At 55.7% G+C, this 23,250-nt stretch overlaps 1 protein-coding gene across 2 annotated transcripts in view; it reads left to right on the top strand.

Annotated features, from left to right (window-relative positions):
- The first annotated feature begins 11,389 nt into the window (after positions 1–11,389).
- Positions 11,390–23,250, top strand: part of RASA3 (RAS p21 protein activator 3) — a 113,367-nt gene continuing 101,506 nt past the window's right edge. The window contains exon 1 of one of the 2 annotated variants that reach the window (XM_044250171.1): positions 11,390–11,492. In XM_044250171.1, coding sequence (XP_044106106.1) covers positions 11,438–11,492 — 55 coding nt within the window. In that variant the 5' untranslated portion in view covers positions 11,390–11,437. The remainder of the gene's footprint in view (positions 11,493–23,250) is intronic. The other variant, XM_044250173.1, reaches the window with a different exon arrangement.

Here is a 23,250-nt window from a genome sequence, read left to right as displayed (position 1 = left end):
GAAGAAGGAGATTGTGACGGAGGACACAGTCCGCCCCGCTATCCTCCTTGGGCACTTACATCTCAAAGGAGGACATCTGCGTTGACGAAGAGTATCAGGAGCTTCAGCCCCTCACAGGGTACACACTGCAGGTGGGTGCTCCCAAAATGCAGTCCCGGGAGAACACTTTGTCCTGGTTTGCCCCCAGGAATGCTCCAGTTTTCACACCCAAGTCCCACGTCCTGAGGGTCCCCCTTGGTCCCTGGCAGACTGGGACTGGTGGTCACCCACTCCTGGAGTGCGACAGAAATCCGAACTCCAGGCCTCCCTGCACCTGCGGGCTCAGAACCTCAGGGCTGGGCCCCGCTGGTTGCTTTAATCTGGCCCTCCAGGATGTCGCAGTGCAGTGGCATAGAGAAGCTATTTCAGGAGGCTCCAGGGTCCAGGCTCCTCTGGGTGGGGCCGCTCTGTAACTCAGCTGCTGGAGAAAATGTGGAACGCTGCCCTCAGCAACTGGTCCACCCCCAGCCCTGTCCGCCTGACCCCAGCCGAAGGGAGTGGTCCATGCTGGGGCTCGGCTGGGATCTGCCAAGACTCAGGAGGCCGGTTTTGCCTGAGCTGCTCTGGGGCCACCTTCACAGCTTCTCTGCTCACTCAGGGACATTGTCATTATCCCCAGCAGGTGGCACAGGCTAATGGGCCTTTGCCATTGCCTCGGCGCCCACGTGTAACACAATGCTCAGATTCGGCCACCAGCAGTGATGGAGACAAGCCTGTAGTGGGCATCACTGGGACTTGAGTGCAGGGCTGTGTAATTAAAAATACTCTCTCTGGCTCCAGTCACACTGACACTGGTAATCATAATTTTTTTTTTTTTGAGGAAAAAAAAAATAGGAGGATATTCCGATGTTCAGCACCTGTTTGCTCAATCACATTTTCAGATTTACTTGTGGGTGATACGCGGGTGCTGCCCAGTTGGTAACAATTCTCTGAAATGCCTTGACTGGGACAGAAAAGAAAATAAGGTGCTTTGGGGATGTGTATGTGACCAAAAACGCAATCTCTCTCTTTTTTTCAATTGAGGGGAGTTGCCGTACAATGTTACATCAACTTCAGGTGTACAACGTATGGATTCAACAGTTGTCCACTACACAATACCACGGTTAGCACGGTCACCACACAAGGTCATGCAACATTATCGGCTGCATTCCCTGTGCCGTCATGTCCATCTCCCCGACTGACTTATCCCTGGAGGTTTGTGCCCCTTAACGCCCTTCAGCTCTTTCGCCCAACCCCCACCCCTCTCCCCTCTGGCAACTGCAGCCTTGTTCTTTGTATTTCTGAGTCTGTTTCTATTCTGTTTGGTTTCTCAGACCCCACATATAGGTGAGGTCATAGGCTATCGGTCTCCATCTGACTGAGTTCCCTTTGGCAACACTTGTTATTTCTTGTCTTTTTGACATTAGCCATCGAACAAGTGCAAGGTGATGTATCATTGTGCTTTTGATTTGTACCTCCCTTATAATGTTGTATTTCCTTTCTTAAAAGTTTCTATTTATTTGAGAGAGAGCACGAGTTCACAAGCTGGGGAGTAGCAGCCAGAAGGAGAGGGAGGAAGCAGGTTCCCTGCAGAGCAAGGAGCCTGATGTGGGACTCGATCCCAGGACCCTGAGATCGTGTCCTGAGCCAAAGTGAGATGCTTAACTGACTAAGCCACTTATGCTCTGATGCTTTTTATTTCTTAAGGAGAAAATTTGAAACAAAGTAAAGACTCTGTCCCTATAAATTTTTTTACATCCCCATTAGTTCGCAGGTGTCTTGACAAAAAATGCACATAGTATAGGTTATCTCCGGTTACCTGAGAAATTGCCCCATGTGATACGGACCCCCCTCTCCTGTCTTCACAATCAAGCACATGGTAGGGCGGCACAGGCTGTGTATGGAGGGCATCTCGGACGGAGTCTCCCAGCCGGCCCCTGCTGAGACGTGCCGGAGAGCTGACCGGAAACCAAGGGCAGGAGTGCGTGGAGCGCGTCAGTCTCCACGGTGTGAACTCTGCAAGGCGGGAAGAGAAGCAAGTGACCGTCTCGTGTAGCGTTTCCACCACGTAACGAGTGTCGAGAGTGAGGTTTTGTAAGCTTTGCAAGCCTGTGTAATTCAATTTTTAATAATTGTTCAGTAATCAGCTGACAAAACTCCTGAAAATGTACTGGTTGGGTCCTGTGGGCTGGTCCCCTCCCGCACTCCGGCGGCTCAGTACCTGATCGAGGGTCCCGAAATCAATTCCAAATCAAACAAACAAGGGGAGTTTTAGCGAAGCTAGAATAGAATATAAAATTTTAGGACACGTTATATCTAGTCAGGATAGGTATTATCTCATAAAATTTGTGAGAGTCTATCAGGTCATGACCTGAAATGTATTCACGTCTGTGGGTCCTTACTAAGAAGTCTGAGCAGTTCTTGGAATCGGGACCACCAGCTGCGCTTCTGTGGGTTTCAGTGACGGGCGCCGCCCCACCCACGGGTCCGGCTGTAACCTTAGGAGGGTGGCGCTCTGGAGCAAGGAGCTTGGGAATGTCTGCCTGCCCTCCCGGGGCGCTCTGCGGGGGATGTGGGGGGGCCCTTCCCTGGTGCACTGGGTCGGCTGCGGTCAAACGCCCTGGCGGTGTTTGCGAGCGTGCGAGCGAGGACGCCGAGGGCAGAGGGCAGAGGGCACCGTTTCCTCAGGTGCGACTGATAAACAAGAGGTCACGCCCTTCCTGTGGGGAGCCAGCAACCAGCCCCCCCCAGGAGAGGATGTCGCCCACGTGAGGCTGCTGCAGGAGAGACAGTCACCGAGTTGGTGTCTCCTGCCGTATTGTCCTTCCTTCGGGGTTTTCTTCTGTGCAGAGGACCGCAGATTCACACGCACATGAGGAGTAACGCGAAGATCCTGGGGCTGGCCACCGTTCCCTCCACTGGCCACATCTTGGGGGACTGTGTGCCCGTATCCAAGATCCCAGCCAAGACAGCCTCCAGCCGATCCCAGCGACGCAGACGGCGCGCTCTGCGTGCTCCGATCTGTGCAACTCAGTCACGCCTAGATTCCCGAGGCCACCGGCGCTGCCAAGACACAGACCATTTCCATCCACAGGGTCCCCCTGCCCCCTTCCCCGACCCCTGACAGCCCCTGTCCGCTCTCCCCCTCCGCAGAGTGTCACTCCGAAGTGCTGTATAAAAGGAGTCAGGGGCACGTGTGACAGGCTGTCCTCATTCACGTGAGCAGGTTTTTCCTCTTTGTTGTTGAGTGGAGTTTGGACCCCTCGGCTGTGCAAGGACAGGCTGGAGGCTGTTTCTGGGTTTGCAGATGTCTCACAGGCTCAGGGAGCCCTGGTGGCTTTGTCTTTACAGAGGAACGTGGGCCCTTGGTCACCCTGGGCACCAGAGGCCACACTCAGCACTGGCTCCAAGCACCGCTGGGAGGACAGAGGGGTGGGGGCCTGTGGCAGCGAGCAAGGGGAGGGCTCAGGGGGATGGGGAGCTCTCGACACCTGGGGCTCAGCGCCTTCGCAGCATCCTCCAGCTGGGGAGGAAGGAGGCCCACCCTTCCGGGGGTGGGGGAGGAGGGGGGGATGAAAAAGCCACTAGGAGCCCCGGTGTGGGGAGGGGGGCTGGCGGAGTCCGGTCTGATCGCGCTGGTCCTGTCCCCACTTCACAAAGACACTTAGAAGTAACCTGGGGCAACTGTTATGTCCATATCAGAGTGTCTGGAAGAGTTGAAAATGAGCGGAACGTCACAGCCCACGCGTGGGGTCCAGCTGTGTCAGTCCCTCACTTTTCATGCTCGAAGGTGCAGGAGATGTACCCACACCCGCGCGTCCTGTGTTTGCTCCCGAGCCCCCAGCCTTGTCTTTCTTCCTCTCTGTGGTCACCGGCCCCGTAACACGCACTCTGGCAGATTTCCTTCTCAGTGGCCGCCACCATCCACTGCCCTGGTGCCGCCCACACCCTGAGGCCGTGGGGAGTGCGGCTCCCACATCCCAGGAGGGCTTTCCGGAATGAGGGGAGGCACTTTCCCGCTGAGAAGAGGCCCTGCTCCCTGGACCTTCTCTTCTGTTTCTCTGCTTTGCGGGTCCACACTGAGCCGAGCGCAGGCACGGAAACTGTGTGGGTGACTCAAGGCCCTGGGGTGAGGGGTGTGTGGTGTTTCTCCCATGTTCCCACAGCGCCCAGCAGCTTCCAGAGGCACGCTGGCGCTCACTAAAGGCTGAATAAACGAATTGCTAAACAGAGTTACACGTTCCAATTCTAGGGCCACTGTGTGGGATTGTATGTAAATACTAATAAAACCTTGACAGGAGCAGAGAAATAAAAATACTTGTTATAATGATGGGCACACATGTATATTTTGCCCTTTTATTTTTTAAAGACTTAATTACTCAATCTATTTATTTATTTATTTATTTATTTCAGAGGGACTCTGAAGCAGACTCCTCACCGAGCACCAAGCCCAGTGCGGGGCTAGTCCTCATCACTGCAGGATCACAACCAGCTGAAACCCAGAGTCGGTGCCCAACTGACAGAGCCACCCATGTGCCCCCATTTTGGCCCCTTTAAAGTCTTTCCTATTACGCTGGGTCTCTGAATCTAATGTCTTACAAAAGGACCAGCTCTTCCTGGGCACTGACACCCTCAGTTTGCCTGACGGGACCATGTGGGCAAAAGGTTGAGACTTGCTGCTTGCTCTGGGTCTCCAGTGCTGGTTCCCTGGAGGACATGTCTGTGGGTCAGACGAATTTTCCAGAGCCCTAGGATTTTTCTCCTTTGGAGTTTGTGCCATGATCCTGCTAAGTTTTGAGAGTCAGAACAGTCTTGACAGCAAATCCCCATCCCAAATGGTGTAAATCAGGAACCCTTTTCCTTTGAGCTTTTTCTGGGACAGAGTTGGGTTAGGGTTGGGGTTTGGGATTGAGGGAGGGTTTTTTTTTTTTTTTTTTCCTTACAGAGAGAGAGGGAGAGAGAGAGAGGCAGAAGGAGAGGGAGAGAGAGAATCTTGAGCAGGTTCCACAGTGGATGCAGAGCTCAAGTGAGGGCTTGATCTCACAACCCTGAGATCATGACCTGAGTCGAAATCAAGAGTTGGACGCTGCAGCGACTAAGCCACCCAGGTGCCCCTTGATGGAGATTTTAAAAGGAAAAAAAATACATATATTCCTACCAAAGCTAAGAAGATAAAATTTGGAGTCTAATTAATTGCTAACTTCAGGGTTCTCTTCAAAAAGTACCCTGATATTTGGCCAATTCTGGTCAAAAATAGTAAGTTAGGTCTTATTGCATTAAAAAAAACAGTTATTTTGAGCAAATATTCTTCATAATAAGCAATCAAGACATTACACAAATCTCTTCAAAGAGTAAATCTGTTAGAATCTGCGATTATATTTTATTACTCAAATTGACAGATGATCGATATTAACGATGACTAATATTGCATCGACATTAATCAAATAGCATCTCAAGTAAAGTTTATTTTTTAAGGCTTTGTTGAATTCCACTTAATGAACTCAGTGTTACACTGCAGTGTTGGAACGCTTCCACGGGTCCCCCGGGGCTCATCCTGGCTGCTGTTCCCTTCATTCCGTCCCGTCTCCCCCATCCCTCACCACCTCCCCTCTGCTGACCATCAGTGTGTTCTCTGTAGTTAAGAGTCTGTTTCTTGGTTTGTCTCTCTCTCTTTTTTCCCCTTTTCTCATTTGTTTTGTGTCTTATATTCCACACGTGAGTGAAATTATATGGTATGTATGTTTCTCTGATTGACTTATTTTGCTAAGCATGTTGCCCTCTACCTCCATCCATGTTGTTGCACATGGCGAGATTTCATTATTTTTTACAGGTAAATGATATTCCACTATACATGTACACCACGTCTTCTTTATCCATTTATTTATCAATGGACACTTGGGCTATTTCTAGATCTTGGCTAAGGTAAATAATGCTGCTATGGGGCTCATGGGTGGCTCAGTCGTTAAGTGTCTGCCTTCAGCTCAGGTCATGATCGCAGGGTCCTGGGATCGAGCCCCGCTTCGGGCTCTCTGCTCTGTGGGAACCTGCTTCCTCCTGCTGCTTGTGTTCCCTCTCTCACTGTGTCTTTGTCAAATAAATGAATAAAATCTTTTAAAAAATTACTTTAAAATAATGTTGCTATAAACATCGGGCGGCGTGAGTTCCCTTGAAGTAGAATTCAGTATGCTCTGATAAATATCCAGTAGTGTAATTGCTGGGTCCTGGGGTAGTTCTAACTGCACCTTCTTGAGGACTCTCCGAGGTGTTTTCCACCGTGGCTGCACCCGAGTGACTCTCTCCTCTTTCTCCACACCCTTGACAACTGCTGTCTTGTGTTGTCGGTTTTACCACATACACTTCACTGAGGATTTTATTGGTCAGGACACTGGGCTATGTGGATTCCTTAGTCGGTTTGGCTTTACCCAATAAGTGGGAAGTTCGTTTCTCGCTTTTGTATCTTTCACTTTCACGGCTGCAGATCCCGGCGGCCCTCCAGCGTGACTCAGGGATCCCGGCCACTTCCCTCTTATCTCTGGGTTTCAAAAGGCGTCTTCAATTGCCACAGCAGGAGGAGAGACTGGAAAATATCCCACCTGCTTTTCTCCGCTTCCAGCCAGATAGATGTCCCCTCCTTCCGGTTTCCAGGTGCACAGTTCCTTGCCTCGCTGTGATGAGGGCAGGTGGGGTGGCCTTCGTGCTCCCCAAGGGCTGGTGGTGTGCGCAGTCCGGCCTACTGGTGCCTCCTCAGGGTGGACAGACCAAGTGTCCACGCTTGGCCCACTTGCTCTAGGAGCACTAGGCCTGCTTTCTACTAGCCACACACGGTCTGGGCTCTAAGCATCCAGAAGGAATCTTAGTGTAGATGTGTCCACTGTCTGGCTTCTGCCCTCTTTGTGGCCCAAGCAACTAATATTGAGAAATGCTCTTCAAAGGTGTGTCAGGGCTCGTCCGTCTAGACTATCGGAAAGCCCTCGCTCCTGGAGGCTCCGGCCTCGAGAGCTGCACTCCGTGACTCCCGAGAGCCTGAGCAGACCTTACCCGAGAGTTATGGATTAACGGTATGTCCCTGAGTTCTCCATGAGGCAGCGGGAGAAGCCAGTACATCTAGTCCACAAGTGTTAGTGGAGCTTCCACTGTCCACCTGCCGCTGCCATGAGCATGTCCACAAAGGTCCGTCCCTGAGATTGGAACCCTCCTTCCCTAACGTGCTGAATATCCCCAGGAAAAAAAAATCCATATTGCTTAGTTGGCTATGTTGTTCCAGAAAAACGAATATACTTCCATTTATAAGATAATATAACTGATATGAAATACCGCATTTCCATATGTTCTTTTTCACCTTGACTACCAGGAAACTCGGAGTGGAGCTTTACACTTGTGGTTGTGGCCGTTTCCACTTGACATTTGACACAAGAGCTTCTTCCTTCAGTGCTTTCTTTGCCCCTTTAAAAATCATTCTGTTATATACTGGTCATTTATTTTATGTCACTTCAAATGCTTTGAAAGTATTTTGGTCAAATATGAATAATAGATGATGTAATTATGATGTCTTAGCAATTCATAAATATCTACTTATTGATAGATTGATACTTTTCAAGAAATATTTTTGGGGGAATTGCAGAAGAGGATTCTGTCAAAGGGAGAAAGTGTAACTGTGTTATAAACAAAGGAGATTATAGGTACTTTCAACAAAACCCTCATCTTTTCCTTTAATCCCCCAATGTTTTCCTGTTTCTTTCTTTCTTTTTTTTTTTTTTTAAAGATTTTATTTATTTATTTGACAGAGAGAGATCACAAGTAGGCAGAGAGGCAGGCAGAGAGAGAGGAGGAAGCAGGCTCCCTGCTGAGCAGAGAGCCTGATGCGGGACTCGATCCCAGGACCCTGAGATCATGACCTGAGCCGAAGGCAGCGGCTTAACCCACTGAGCCACCCAGGCGCCCCCTCTTTCTTTTTTTTTTTTTGAAGTAGGCTCCACACCCAATGTGGGGCTCAAACTCACAACCCCAAGATCAAGACTCTTACCCACCACCGACTGAGCCAGCCAGGTGCCCCTGTCTTCCTGTTCCTTTCCATCAAAACTCTAAAAGAACAGATTTTAATTTAGAAAATTAATGATCACTTCCTTTGTGCAGAGCATTTTTGAGAAGACATGGTACCGCACATTTCTTTGGAGGTTGAGTTTTGTTGAGGGAGGAATTCTAGAAGTATGCTGTGTGGATCTCTGTGTTGAGAGGGAAAGAAAAGTACATACTCAGGGACATGATGCCTCACTGATGTGTGGAACCCCTGAATCTCCACAAAGTCACTCACATCCTCTAAGCACATGTGTCTTAGAGTGCGTATGTCTCACCAAAGCCTCCAATGAGCCGCCGGCTTCTTGCTCATCTAGTGAGACTAAAATGATGTCATCAACTGAACCAAATCAACATTCTTTTCTAATTGTTAAAAAGACTTTATTTATTTATTTGACAGAGAGAGAGAGACAGACAGACAGACAGACAGCAAGAGAGGAAGCACAAGCAGGGGGAGAAACAGGCTCTCCACAGAGCAGGGAGCCCAACACAGGGCTCGATCCCAGGACCCTGGGGTCATGACCTGAGCCAAAGGCAGACACTTGACTGAGCCACCCAGGTGCACCCACTTTTTAAAAAAATATTTTATTTATTTACTCATTTGAAAGAGAGAGAGAGAGAGGGAGAGAACAATCAGGCAGAGAGGCAGACAGAGGCAGAGGGAGAAGCAGACTGACTCCCTGTGGAGCAGAGAGCCCGACGTGGATCTCCATTCTGGGACTCTGGGATCGTGACCAGAGCTGAAGGCAGACGGTTAACCAACTAGGCAATTCTTCAGGCAATTCTGAAGCCTGTTCAGATGGTCCAGGTGTCCTTGGACTACACTGTAACAGAGGGCAGGAAAGCCTCCCAGTGGGGCAGGTTATGGGTTAGTCTACACCATGTGATGTAAATTGCTTCAGATTCTCCTTCTTGAGGGTGGTGAAGCGTGGACATCTTGGGTCCATGGCCACACACCCTGGCCAGAGGCTGAGGTGGCACAGCGGCCACCGCTAGGACAGCTGCGAGGCTGAGCTGCTCTACTGTCACCACCCAGAACACATCTGATATCAGAGGGGGAGCTGGCCAATTAAATAGCCCGTGAGGTCTTTAAGGGCAGTCTTGGTCTGTTTCCCCAGGATGTGTTATTGTTCTTATTTTCCATCCTAGCACCCGGCTTGGCCCTCCGTCCTGGGATGACTCTTCACCCCCACACCAAGGAACCGATGTGAGCTTTCTGACCACCGTCACCTACGTGTGTCAGTTATACCTTCCGTGCCAGAGGAAATCAGTGGTAACTGGTGGGGGGGAGGCGTGTTCACTGTGAGTCCTGCTGGGGCCCGGGCTGCACTCATTCCCTGGACCCCACTAATCTTTTTCTACACATTGGGTCCCTGCGTCTCATGACTTGAAGCCCAGTCGTGTTTGAAATGTCTAGGTAAATGGCCACAGGTGCCTTTGCTGGGCAGAGGTGTCCTAGGGGAACCCTCACCATGCATACCTGTTGCCAGCTCCTCTCCCCCACTTGGTGGGCTCTGGGCATGAAAACAGGCTCACATCTGAAAACTGGGCAAGGGACTGTGATGTCTTATTGGGCACATTTCTTCAGCTACTGATACCTGTCTTTGATTGCTTTTGGCTGTACGGATGGAACCACCTCTTACCGGCTGGCAACTGCCTTGCTTCCGACAGCATGTCCGGTGGACCGTCTCGGCGGCCCTGTGCAGTTCGCAGCGCCCCAGCTGCCCCTCCAGTCCTGCGGCTCAGTACGTGATAGCACCTGGCTTGCTTCTGATGGTGAAACCTCACTGCTTGGCCTCTAGTATGTCACTATCTGATCACCGGCATGGCTATCTCGAGCCCAGTGCCGGCATCTGTACCCTCAGGTCAGGCCCACAATGGCCACCTGCTGCGGAGACTCTCACTCAGTCCTCACCACTTTTGTCGTGAAGTGCCCTCCAGGCTTTCCAGGAGACCTAGCTCGCAGCTAGCTTTCCCGCTCATAGGAGTGTATTTACTCTCCCGAGCTGCTTCTCTGAGCATGGCAGTGCTTTAACCTGCTGTCTGCCACGACCGTGGCATCCCCACTTAGTGCGGGATATCACTTGTTCCGAGCTTCCGAAGGCCATGCCAGAGGCGTGGGGGTACTTGCCAAGTGCCAAATTCTCTCCCATAATTGAATGACCCCTAACCTGATCTACCTTTTTGTTCTCCCTGCCCAAATCCAACGTTCTCTGGATCTGGGTTTGGGTTTATTTCCTCCAGCCCTTTGCGCACACGTCCCCTTGGTTGTGAGGCTCCTTTGCAGACAAGACCTTCTTCCTTTGTCTGATCCGGCCCGTCTCCAGTGGGGAGATGGTGACGCGGTGGAGGTGTGGGGCTGGAGGCCCCCGGCGCACCACCGTCCTGCACAGGTCTCTGCAGTCACCAGCAAACACAGAGGGAGCATTTGTCTGGAACACGAGAGGTGGGACGCCTCTCCGGTCCTGAAGATCTAGGGATGTCTGGGATTCAGGATTTTGGGTACATTAATCTAGACGACGCTCTTCCAAGCCTCCGGGTCTCCCTCCTTCCCCCGTGCCCCTGCCCCGGTCCCACTGCATTCCGCTGCCCCGCTACCCCCCCAGCCCTCCCATTTGGCTTCCTTCTATCCTGGGCCCCTCGCCCCACGGGGTTCCCCCCATCTTCGCTCCCCTCCCCCCTCATTTCCTCCATTCCCGCTTCTGGTTCCTCCACCTCCTCCACCTCCTCGCCCCGCCCCGCCCCCCACCGGGTCCCCCACCGGGGTCTCCCCATCCCGAGCCCCTCCCGCCCGCTTTCCCCCATCCCCCCTCCTGGCTCCCCCACCCCCACCCCCGACCCCCACCCCCAGCCAGGTCCCCACCATCCCCTCTCCCGGTTCCCCCACTCCCGTGTCCTCGGGCCTCCCCCGCACCCGGTTCTCCATCCCTTCTCTCGCCTCCCCGCGCCGTTCTTCCCCATTCCGCATCCCCCCACCGCCCGTCCCTTCCGAGCCCTCCCGAGACCGACTCCGCCCCTCCCCGAGCCTCGGCCAATGTGGAGCTGGCGCTGTTCCGCGGGCGGAGCCGTCTCGCTCCCGCCTCCTAGGCCTCAGCCAACGGGCAGCTGGAGCCGCGAGGCGGGCGGAACCGTAGCGCCCCGCCTCTCGGGAGCCGTGGCCAATGGGGAGCCGGGGCAGGCCGGTGGGCGGGGCGGGGCAGGCCGGTGGGCGGGGCGGGACGGCGGTGGCGCGCGGGGTCTGGCGCAGAGCGCTGGGACTGCGCCGCGGCTCGGGCTGCGGCTGCTCCGCGGGGCTCGGCGCGAGGATCCGGGCGAGGCCCGCGGGCTCCCGGGCGGGCGACGCAGCATGGCGGTGGAGGAGGAGGGGCTGCGGGTCTTCCAGAGCGTGAAGATCAAGATCGGTGAGCGCCGCGCGCCCCCTCCCCGGCGGCGGGCCGGGCAGCGCGAACGCGGGTGCGGGGCGGTGCGGGGCGGTGCGGGGCGGTGCGGGACGCGGCGGTGCGGGGCGGGAGCCTGCGGGCGTGCGTGTCCGCGGGCGGCTGGGCGGACCGCGGGGTCGCGTCTCCGCGCCGCGGCTGCCCCCGGACGGTTCCCTCCACGCGTGCCCCGGGGGCGTGGGCCCGGCTCCGGCTGCGGGCGGTGCGGGGCGCGCGGCCCCGGGGGCGGCTGTGCGTGTTCGCGGCTGTGCGTGCGCGGCCCGCGGCGGATGTGCGCTGCGCGCCCGGCCCCAGCTCCTCGCGCGGGGAGGCGGGGAGCGCCCCGGCCCCCTCCGCTGAGACCCGGCCGGAGGGGCTCAGGGCCACCGGCGCCCGCCGTGCAGGCCGCGTCGCCGTCCGGGCCTGGGGAGGGCGTGAAATGCGGGTTCCGGGGCGGGCTGGAGGCTCGTCCGCACTTGCTGGGGCCGTCCGGAGAGGCCCGCGTCTGCCCGCCGCTGTTGGTCTCCGGAGGGCGGTGGGCAAGTGCTTTGCCTCCTAAAAACGAGGTCCTTGTCCGGAGTGACTGTCACACAGCGATGCGGTAAACGTCCCGGGAGAGAGAACAGCCTTCGGCGGACCCGCAGTGCTGCCCGGCCTCGGGGTCCCCTCGCGTCCGCGGTCCCTGCTCTCCCCCACGTGAAAAGGGGCCGCTGGGAACAGAGCCAGGCACCCAGGGACTGTCCGTTGTTGATGACATTTGATGCTGCCGGAGGAATTCCAGCCGCCCCAATCCGCGTGTCGTTTCCTGTCCGCTTTATTTTGGTTCGGGGATCGTCGCTGAGACACTGTGGATACTTGGCCGAGAAGCACCCGGGACTGGATGTAGCAGATCTTCAGGCTCGAGTCTGCCTGCAGCCGATTTCTCGTGTTCACTTGGGTGAAATCTGCTGTCACTTTCATACTGAGAGATTCCACCCGCCAAGCCGCTGAAGCGGGGGCAGGAACACTGCCTCTGCCATGTCCTCCGGCTCAGAGCCCTCACTCAGCGCCCGGGAGTGTGAGGGACATCACCCCCGAGGGTTCCAGGTGCTTCCTGGATCAAGGGAGCAGGACGGGAACCTTGGCGTGGGGGTCTGGTTGTGGAGGAGTGTGCCAGGCTTTCTGCGTACAGCAGGCAGGAGTGGGTCTGAGGACCTTGTGGTTCAGGCCAGGCACTGCCATTCTGACACTCAATTCCAGGAGAGTTCTGGAACAGTAGTGTTCATTTCTTTCCAGAATGGTACAGTACAGGAAGCAGGGGAGTGAGGAGATCCCCAGAGATGCGGGAGAGCAGCCCCACTGGCCTTGTCTGTGGATGGGTTCTGGATCTGAAAGAGAGGGGCCTTGTGTGGAAGGAAGAGGGTTTGGAGACACCGCTTGGTTAGGCTTTCTGTGTTTTGTGTTCCACTTTCTGTGAGGGAGAGAACCACCCAGCTCAGCTTTGGAGTAGTGCAGTGATGGAAGCATCTGCCATCTCTAACCCCAAGGGGAAAAGGTGCTGTTGGGAGCTTTGGAGCCCCTTCCCCAGATCTGCGGGCTGTAGCAGTAGGGACAGCACCAGCATCCAGCTCCCTGGGTGTCGTTCCATCTCCAGGAAGCTCTTGTCTCTCTCTCCTCTGAGGGTCCTCATCACAGTGCACAATGCTGAGCTGTAAGAGGGAGATACAGTGTCTCCCATTTTTATCGGGGGGCGGTCAGAGAGCAAGGGGCTACACACAGCACGGCAGGGCATACTTCTGTGTTTGGGTGGTCTCTGCTTGGGCTTCTGAGTTCGAGGCTGGGCTGCAGCCCGGAGGGTGAACTGGGTGCACTGGGTTGGGGCTTAGTCTCATCTGAGTCGAGGGAGAGCCTGTTAATAGAATGGGATCGGGATGGTTCTGGGCATGGAAGGTGGTGTGCTGAGCTCTTGATTTCTCTCCTTGGTTGTCTGTTGTGGCCAGTGTTGCCTCTGACTTGCCTGAATGCCCTGGTCTTAAAGGCACAAGATGACGAGAAACGCCCGAGTTGATCTGGGAGAGGAGCAGACACGCATGAGTCATACACACGCATGGTCACATGCACACTGGCCTCTCCTCATTCGGGGACACACTGGCCAGGCCGTCCATTCATCTCCAAACCTTGTCTCCGGGCTAGCTGGCCGCACGCCCGTGTGCTCTTGGCTGGCTAGCTGACCCAGAGCAAGTGGCCTCCCCGTCCATAGCCTCATTTTTCCATTTGCAAAATGCAGGCAGTAATTGTCTGCTGCATCCGGTGGGGGTGTACAAGACGGGATTGTTCCGGCTTGCATTAATACGCACCCCTCGCTGTCAGAAAACAGAGAAAGAAAAACTCTCCCTGAAGTTAGACCAGTAAGCACTGTCACTACTCCTGTTGCTAAGAAAAAAGGCAGAACATTTTTGGGGGGATGAAGAGTGTTTTAGGTATCAGGGCCTTGGCCTTTAATTCTTAAATAGTTTTGGATTGTGTGGTGGTCCTTGTCTCATTGGCAGGCGAAGGCTGGGGACAATGGGAAGAATCTGTTCCTTTCTCTCCCCTTTCTCTCGCCCTTCCACCTTTTGCAAAAGCCAAATCAGACTGAGGCATCTTTATTGTAACTGTTTTGAGTCCTTGTCTTGAAGAACCTGTTGCTTTCTCCACTGAAATCTTGCAGGTGTTTTGGGTAGTTCTTCCACACACTTAAAAATCTAAAACATTGTCTACCTTTGGGAACAGTTGTTACTGTTTTTGTACTAGTATCTCTTGTGGGCTAAGGCCAAATGCACTTCCTCTGAGGTGGTAACTTTGAGGAAGTTGCTTCTCTGACTTTCCATGAGTCAGGGCCTTGGTGCCGGAGGGGAAGCAGCTTGCCGACTGCGGGTGGGGAGTGTGCCGGGGACCACAGCCAGAGCCCTTCTGTGTTCTTTTGGACACGACGCCCCTTTAGGCATTGTGGTATAGCCTTGCTTCCCGGGGTATGTTCTTTTCCCATAAAAGTTACCTCTGGTTTTTAAAAGTATCATCTTATCCTCATAAAGTGTTCAATAAAGAGCGATATACAAAGGTCTTTCTCTTGAGCTAAAAAAAAAAAAATCCTATCCTTGAACTCAAGAGTGAGAAAAGCCCCTGTTAATGGTTTCATCATCAGGCTTGAGGGCCCGGTTTGGATGGGCTTGGTGTGTTGGCGTGTGTGTGCTGTTGAGGCCGCTCCGCCGGATTCCTGATTCCTTGCCACAGGATTCCCTCCCTCCCTTCCCTGTTTCTCCCTCCACCTCCATGGAGCCTCTGAGGCTCCGCTGGGCTCCGAGCACCTTCTCAGCGTTCCTGCTCTGTAAGATTACAGCTTGTCCGGCCGAGAAGACCGATGGCACATCAGAACTGACAGCTCCTCCCATTCACGAAAACAGGGCCCTGCAGGTGTTGGTGCTGTGGGCCCAGGCGAGCCTGCCCCAGCCTTGTGCCTTCCCTCCAGCCAGACACAAACACCATCCCACCAGAACGGGAGGTCCCTCGGCAGGGAACTGAGGGGGGTGAGAGCAGGAAATGGTGGCTGAGGGTCTCTGGCCGGCACCTCCCTTGGCTAGATGGCTGCTTTGGAGGGGTGTGGTGGAGATGGCCCAGACCACAGGGGCTCTGTTAAACGTGGGATCTTTCACCAGATTTCCTACATGGGCAGCCGTCCTGTGCTCCTCACAGGGTCCTGTAAGGGTCAGAGGCGGTGGCGGCCTGCTTGCTAAGTTAGAGCAGTTATTGTTATTGGAGGGTCTTCACGGGGTAGGAAGACGTGGTTTTCCCAATGAGAGAAAACACTTTGTGAATATAAGGCAGAGACATCAGTGTGTTGGCTTCTTCATTGTGTGTGTCTGACAGTGGGAGAAGGGGCAGGCCACACACGGCTCTTGGCATCAGGGATTCTGTATTCCCCTGAGCACTCTGATGCTAAAATTAACCTGGATATTCTATTAACCGAGCTCAGCTAGCTGCCTGTGCTATTTTTAACCCCCAAGGGCTAGTGTGCAGATCTGGGGTATGTCTGGGGAGCAGCCGGGCTTAGGGGCCAAGCGTGATTTTAGTTCGCGTCTCTGGGTTTTACGTGGGAAGGGCTGGGCTTGCTGTGCCCGTGTGTGGTGTGGGCAGAGTTGCAGCCTCTCGGGATCTGGTTTGCGGGTGTTAGGTCATTTTCGTGCACGTTGTCACGAGTCTGCGATGTTGAAGTTGAGGAAGGGAGACCCACGTGACTTTGTTTACCTGCCCAGAGTCACTGAGCCTGTACAAGCGGAGCTGGGCTTTACGCTGATGCTGATGGTCTTGCTCTCGCCACGTATCCTGGTCTGGCTTTCTGTATGACCCTGGATCTGAATGGTGGGGTACAGCGAAGGTGGGGTTCGGTGAAGGGCTGGGAAAGAGAGAAGTGGTGATTTCTGGGGCCAAGAGGTAATGGGACCACTGTCTCTTGGGGCTGGGGACCCAGGGCCATGCCCTTGCTGTCCTGAGCCTTGTAGTCCCTGCCTGGGGCTTCCGGGGCGGATGTTGAAGAGGCGAGGAATTGCGGAGATGTGGTCCTGAACAGAAATCCAGGGATGGTTTGTTGAGCAGGGCCACTGGCAACACTTACGCTTTGGGAAAAGGCGTGGCCAGGTGAGCAGCGCATGGATCCCTGTGGCGGACGCACGTGGGTGGCACGTCAGGTTTGGAAGGAGCGTTCAGATTTGCTTCTCTGAAACTAGTGAGGCCTCTGAGCATATAGGCAGTCACGCCTCCCTGAAGGCATCGGGGAATCAGAGCATCGGCTTGTCACGTTTTCGTCATGTTTGCAGAGGAGACGGGTGTATTTGCTGGAAGCCAACAGAAGCAGTAGCTGCGAACACCCGGGAGTTGAGGTTTGCCCTTGCCAGTGAGGCTGTGAGTGCACCTCCCCCTCCTAGTGACCCTGGAGGTGGGTTCCTGCTGTCCGAGGCTCAGGCAGAGCGTCAGTCAGGCCATGGGAGGGACAGGAGCCCCCGGGAGCCTGTGAGGAGAGGCGGGCGTGACCGACAGCACCTGGGGGCCCGGACCCAAGACGGTCCTTCTCACTGATTCTACAACTTGAGGCAAATCTTCTCAACCCTGTCTGCCTCAGTTTCTCTGTCCAAGTGGAGAGTAAGGCCTTTTCTGTGGCGCTAGAAAGCCTGTGTGAGCAAGGGCACGCCCGCTCCATTTCTTTAGGCAGGAAGGGGTGACTTCCAGGCCAGTCTGTGGCTGTTCTGTTAGTCGTGGGACAAAGTGGCGTTCCCACTGTAGCCGGGCGCAGCAGTTAAGAGAGAGCTGGACTTCAGGTGTGTGTTTGCACGTGGGCGAGGTCAGGAAAGGTGTTGGGAGAAAGGGGCTGTGAGCCGGCCTTGAGTTTTTGAGAAGGGGGGAGCCAGCGTGTGGTGTAGATCTGCACAGATGCCCCTGGGGGCACAGTGTGGTGGCCGGCGTGGCTGGTCCTCCGGCCTCAGGGTGAGCCTTGTGGGGACTTGATGTCCTGTCTCGCAGGGGCGGCTGCGCCTGCAAGCTCTGAGGCTCGAGAACAGAGCGGGGCCACCATGCTTGAGCAGGGGTCTTCCCCGATGGTCTGGTCTTCCGCACCCTGAGGTGGAGAGGGGGTCTGTGTCTGCACTGGGGGGGCGTGCCCCGTGACGACTGCTGTGCGCTAAGCAGCGGGTAGTGGTGTGTGGGAGTGATCTGGCACACGAGGTGACCTGCCGGCGAGTGGACACCAGTGAAGAGTGGACAAAGTAAACAGCGACTGAAAGGGTGGCTGTACCGTGGGGCTTCCCGCCTGTGGGAGTCCGTGCAGCTTCCAGAGGAAGAGTCAGAGCCAGGCCGGCCTGGGGGACACGCGGGACTTCCACGGGGCAGGCCTAGAAAGAAAAACAAAACGCAGAGAAATCTAGCCAAGGTCACCCCTCAAAGACAGTCAAACGGAGCCGCACGCGGCCGCGGACATGGAGCGCCCACAGCCCGCCAGCCGGACCGGGGAGCGCGGCGGAGGCCGGCGGAGCAGAGCTGCTGGCGGGCATCGCCGTGAGGCACACGTAGAATTACGCACGGAGTCGGGCATATGAAGAGCCTGGAAATCACAGCCTTAAAAGTGGAAAGAATAAGCTTTCGGAGAGGAAAGGCCCAGAAAGGGAACGCGATCGGCCTCGATTGCCGACAGGTGTGGGAGCGCCGGGAGCGGGGCCGCGGTGAGCGTCCTGGGTGGCTCCGACGGGGAGAGCCGGCGCGGGTGCCGGGAGTTTGAGGCCGCGTCCTCCCCGGCAGGCGGCCGGTACTGTTCTGGGGGCGCGGGGCGGCCGGTGAGCACGTTCGGGCTCCTGCACAGTCCGGGTCCCGCTCCCGCCCTTCGAAGTCAGGAGAGGAGCGTCCCCGGTTCCGGCCGCCCGGCCTGCGCCCCGGCCGCGCGCAAGGGTCCTGGGGTCGACCGTCGGGCCCACGCGGGCCTCGGCGTCTGGACAGCTTCTGGTTGGCGCGTGTGTTTTGTCTTTGCTAGGGGCGGTGGGCCGTCAGGCTGACTGTGGGGCCAAAGAGAGTGATTCCTCGTGTGACGAGGTGTGTTTCTGCTCAGGGCTGCACTCCCCGGGCTGTGGGTCTGTCCGTTCTGAAATTTCGCATTGCCGGCTTCAGTTTTCTTTTTTTTAGAAAGAGAAAGAGCGCATGAGTGTGCGCACCAGCGCCTGTGGGCAGGGAGGGGCAGAGCGAGGGGGGGGGAGAAGCAGGCTCCTTGCCCAGTGAGGAGCCTGACCCAGGATTTGATCTCACGACCCTGAGATCATGACCCGAGCGGAAATCAAGATGCTTAACTGACTGAGACAGGATGGTGCCCCTGGTTTCAGTTTTCCAGTAAGCTTAACCCCTCTCTGGGGACGGCTGCATCCCGATACGGCTGGTCAGTTAGTCTGCATGTCACATCTGAACCACACGCGTGGTGCGTCTCACACACGAACCACACGTGGTGCTTCTCTCATCTGAACCGCGTGGTGAGGGCAGCACACCCCTCTGAAGGAGGCTGGAGGCTGTGCTCAAGTTACGCAGCAAAACAGAACTTTTTCGAGAAACAGAACAGTACCCTTCGCTCCTTCGTCTGTCAAGGAATGGCTCTCGTGGCTATTTTTTCCTCTTCACATTGTTTCTGTTCCTGGGAAGAAACAGGAACACGTGAATAATGTGAAGCATTATTCTGTGTTGGCCCCCAGTTGCCAGTGGGATAAAACCAAAGGTAAGCGAAGTGGCCAGATCCTTCTCAGACTCAGGGGTAACTCGGCCTGGAGACCGTGGCTGGGCTGCTCGCCCCTCGGCCGGCAAGCCCCCGTGTCCTCTGCAGCTTCAGGTGCCTCCGGGGCCCCCTTCGCACCAGGAGCAGGACCCAGTCTCCAGGCTTTGCTTGAGAACCATCTTCCCCCTTTCTCAGTCCCTAGGGTGAGCAGCCTCCTGGGATAGGGTCCGGCTTCTGGAGTCTTCGGGACAGTTAACAGAGTTGAGAGTGCTCGTCATCTGTGTATTTCTTTCTGGAGCTTTGTTTTTGGGATGCCACGATTTTCTGAGTTCCAGTGTGGGCCCAGTTAGGTGTGCCCTCTGTGTGGGCCAGTTGTCTCGTGTGCTGGCTGGGTCAGGGCTGATTCTTCCTTTCTCGTCCTGTCCATCCCAGTAAAAGTGGGTGAGGACTGTGAGGTGTGCCTTGAGCTCTCTGTGGCTTTGTTGTATGTTTCCTTTCGTCTGATTCGTTTTCCTTTTTTAGCTCTTGTGGTTTCTGTTTTCAGTCCTGAATCCACTTCTGGGAGGTACAAGAGCAGAAGGTCTGTTTGATTTTGTCTGTTTTCACTCCACCGGATTGGTCACTGGTTAGGGAGCTGCAAACACACTGTTCGATCTTCTAACGACTCTGTGCAGTGCACAGGACAGGTACTCGAACCAGCTCCCACCTCTGAGGCTCGGAGAAGCTGGTGACTTTTCCCAAAGCACATTTAGCGGGAGAGCCTGTGGCTGCCCAGTTGGGTCGTGACGGACGTGCCACATCCAAGACCCAGCACTTTTGTGGTTCGGGTGGAACCGCCTCCTTGGGTGTGGCACCCAATCACTTCCTCAGACGGGAGATAGCTGCTTTCCCACCCATGCCTTCCTCTTTAGCGAACCCTTAAATGAGCACCGAGGGGACTTACTCAGCAGAGTGAGCCCGTCGCGTGAACGTGTGGCTAGCCGGGGGCTCAGAGCCTGCTGACCCACTTCCCTGCTGAGTCGGGTCTTGAGCTGCCTGGAGCACCTGAGACCTGCTTCAGAAGGGAGTGTCCCCGTGGGCAGCCCTTCTTCTCCCTGACTCCCGCCCTCCGGCTTCTGTCTGATCATCCCTCCTCCTGGCCGGGTGCTCCCACTCCCCCCCTCCCCCCAGGTGCCGACCTTACCTAGTGCAGGGAAAGCTCTCTGGGCGAGGCCGGCAGAGAAGGCATGGCTTTGCGGCAGGTGGAAGATGGGTCGAGTGGGACGGTTAAACTCGGACGCTTCAGAGGGTAGGTCAGCCCCAGGCCCCTAAGCCTCGGGGCACCTGCTTATTTTGGCCCAGCTAAACTGGGGCTTTCCAAGTCTGGGGTCAGACGGAGATCCAGCAATATGAGTTGGTTCTGGAAAACCCATCACTGTGAAGACTCTAGGGGACCTGGCCAAGCCCTCTATTTGTTTTGAGGTCTGGGGTATGTGCTGTGACCCGGCTGGTTTTCCCATGGTCTTTGGGGTGAGGGTCCCACTGGGGAATTCCAGACCATGTGGGGCTGAGGCTGGCAAGCCCTGTTTACTCATGAGGCCCTGCTGGTCTGTCCTGGGGCTGACTGCCAGGCATAGTTTTTTGTTTTTGTTTTTGTTTTTTTAAGATTTTACCGATTTATTTGACACACAGAGAGAAAACGCACGAGCAAGGGGAGCAGCAGAGGGAGAGGGAGAAGCAGGCTCCCCACTGAATAGGGAGCCTGATGTGGGGCTTGATCCCAGGACCCTGGGCTCAGGACCTGAGCCAAAGGCTGATGCTTAATGACTGAGCCACCCATGTGTCCCCCCATGAGTACTTTTTAACTTAGGAACAATAATTAGCTGTTTTATTACTTTACAAGGGGTGAGTTTCAAGGGCAGTTAACTCTGCCTGTACGATGTTTACATGGGAGATCCTTAGCACCAACATGCAGTATGTCCAGGAGTTGGTCAGACTTACACAGGTGTTCTGGAACTTTCCTCACGGCTGCATCCCATGGGGAGGAGGTTTAACTGAGGGAGGCAATCATCCATCTGTACTTTCCTATGCGGCCGCCTCCTGTTGGAACATGGTTTTGTGTGTGCACACACATGTGCACAGAATACACACACGTACGCACACATGTAGACACACGGGCACCCTACAGAACACACACAAGTGTGCATAGAACACACACAGATGCACACATGTAGACACATGGGCACACCACACATACATGCACACGTGCATACACATGGGCACTGCATACGCACACAGCACACACAGGTGCACATGTGTATGCACGGCACACTATACTCACACACATGCACGGAACACAGGTGCACACGTGTGTATACATAGGCACACTCTATACATATGCATACACACAGAATACACTCATAAGTGCACACACAGATGCACCGATGTACACACATGGCGCACCACACACACACACACATATACACACGGGCACACATGGGCACATACCACTCACACACACACACATGGGGCCCTGTGGCCTGTCTCGGGGTAGAGGTGCCTGACACCGTGTGCCCGGTGTGGTGGGAAGCTGGGGACATAAGGGAGGCTCACAGCCCTCGTGACGGCTCTGTCCCCTGCTGAGATCTGTGGCACCGCGGCCTGGCCGCACAGGGCGTGGTGGGCAGCGTGGCATTGGAGAGGAGCTCCTGTCTCTCAAGCAGTCCTGTCTTTTTTCTTCTGTTGAACATGGTAGAGGCCACAGATGCGCTGCAGCGAGTCCCATGGCCCCGTGAGCTGCTCCCAGTGGGCTGTGGGTGAGTTCTGGGGGCACCCGGGGTCTCTGTGCTTGGACCCCTACCTTTCCACTTTCTATGGCTTGAAAGTTTTTCTGCAGTTGCTTTTGAGTCTTTAATTTCTTGTATTTGAATCAGAAGGCTTTTGCTTCTCAGGGAACAGACTGGGCCTGTTTATCAGCTGGCTGCCCTCGGGCCTCCCCATCTGACAGGCTCCGGGGACGCTGGCTGGGCAGAGCCACTCGGGAGGGTACAGTGGAATGAGCAGGACGGATGTCACTTTGGGAGACAGGAGAAGGGGCCGCTGCTGGCGTTGGTCCCGGGGCCACAGACGGTGAGCTGCGCCCCGCGGGGCGTCTGGTGGCGCCGGGGAGAAGGCGATCCTTGGGCAGTTCTGTAGGTTTGGAGGAGAAGTTCCTTCCGTGTGCTCGCCTGGGGCAGGTGCACGCACGGGCTCTTGTGCCCCTCCGGGTTCGTGGGGGCACACCTGGAGCCAGGCTGCTGGGAGAGCCTCTGCTCACCCCTCCCGAGCGGCAGCCAGTGCACACGTCTGGAAGAGGCGAAGCCTGACCAGAGTGACGATTTCGCGTTTCCCCCGAGCTGGGTCTGCTGCAGAGGGTGACTCCTTGAGCAGTCGTGGGAGGGGATGGTGAGGAGACCTCACTGGGCTTCCTGAGCCCCCAGCTGGCTCCGTCCATCTGGGATCCGCCGCATTCCTTTCTCTCTCCATCACTTCCTGCTCTGCGCCGCCTGCGACGAGTATTTGCAGAAAGAGTTTCTCAGCATTTGGACCCAAGAGTGTGTTTATGCGCATCCTGACTCGAAATAAAGGGTCACGTGGAAAGAAAAAAACCACTTGTCGTTATGTTTTTGCTCAGTATCTTGATTTTCTATTTGTTATTGTTTCCTAAAGTGTTTTCCAGTGATCCCTTCAGGGAACCCCTTTCCTGTCCTCCTGGACCGGCGGAGCCGTGAGTCACAGGAGCAGAGGGGCTGGTCAGGAGGAAGCCGGAGGGGCAGGCGCAGGGGTCCCAGGAGCCGGACGCTTCCTGCCGGTTCACCCGGCCGTCCTTCCCTGCAATTAGGGGCGCTTAAATTCGGCCTCTCTCCTTGGGGACGCGCCGCTGCCGCGCTCCTTCCCCAGCCTGCGGCGGCCTCCCCGTGGGCACCCGCAGGAGGGCCGTGGGTGCTGCGGCCCGAGGGGCGCCGGCGTAAGCACGAGGTGCCTGTTGGCCTTCAGCCGCGGGGTTTCCGCAGCTCGGCCTCGCTCCGGGAGCTGCGCGGAACTCCCTCCTGCCGTGGCCGAAAGCGGTGATGGCCTCTTCGGATAAAGAGTTCAGGGTCCTCGGGAAGTCTCCTGTGCCCGGGGGTGGGCGCTGCTGCGGGGCGTGGCGGGCCGTGCTGAGTGTCCGTGTCGGGCCGGGGCAGGCCACGAGGGGTGGCGTCCACAAGTGGGTGTAAGACCGAAGGCTTTTCGGGTCACCACAGGCCGTGGAGGAGCTTTGCCTTGATGTGTTAATCACTAATGCTAGTTGGGGAAAAGCTAGTTTTCAGATTTTCTCCTGCTGCACAGCGCTCGTAGGTGGCTTGGGTGGCGATTCAGAGTCGTACGGGGCAGCTGTTGAGGAAGTCGGCGCAGGGGTCTGGTGGTTCTGATGGCTTCTGGCCCACTGGATGCTTCGTATGGGGCTGTGGGGCCGGTGCACGGCGCCTG

Source organism: Neovison vison, chromosome 5, assembly GCF_020171115.1.
Source record: "Neovison vison isolate M4711 chromosome 5, ASM_NN_V1, whole genome shotgun sequence".
Lineage (NCBI taxonomy): Eukaryota > Metazoa > Chordata > Mammalia > Carnivora > Mustelidae > Neogale > Neogale vison.
This window is presented reverse-complemented; position numbering and strand designations above follow the sequence as displayed.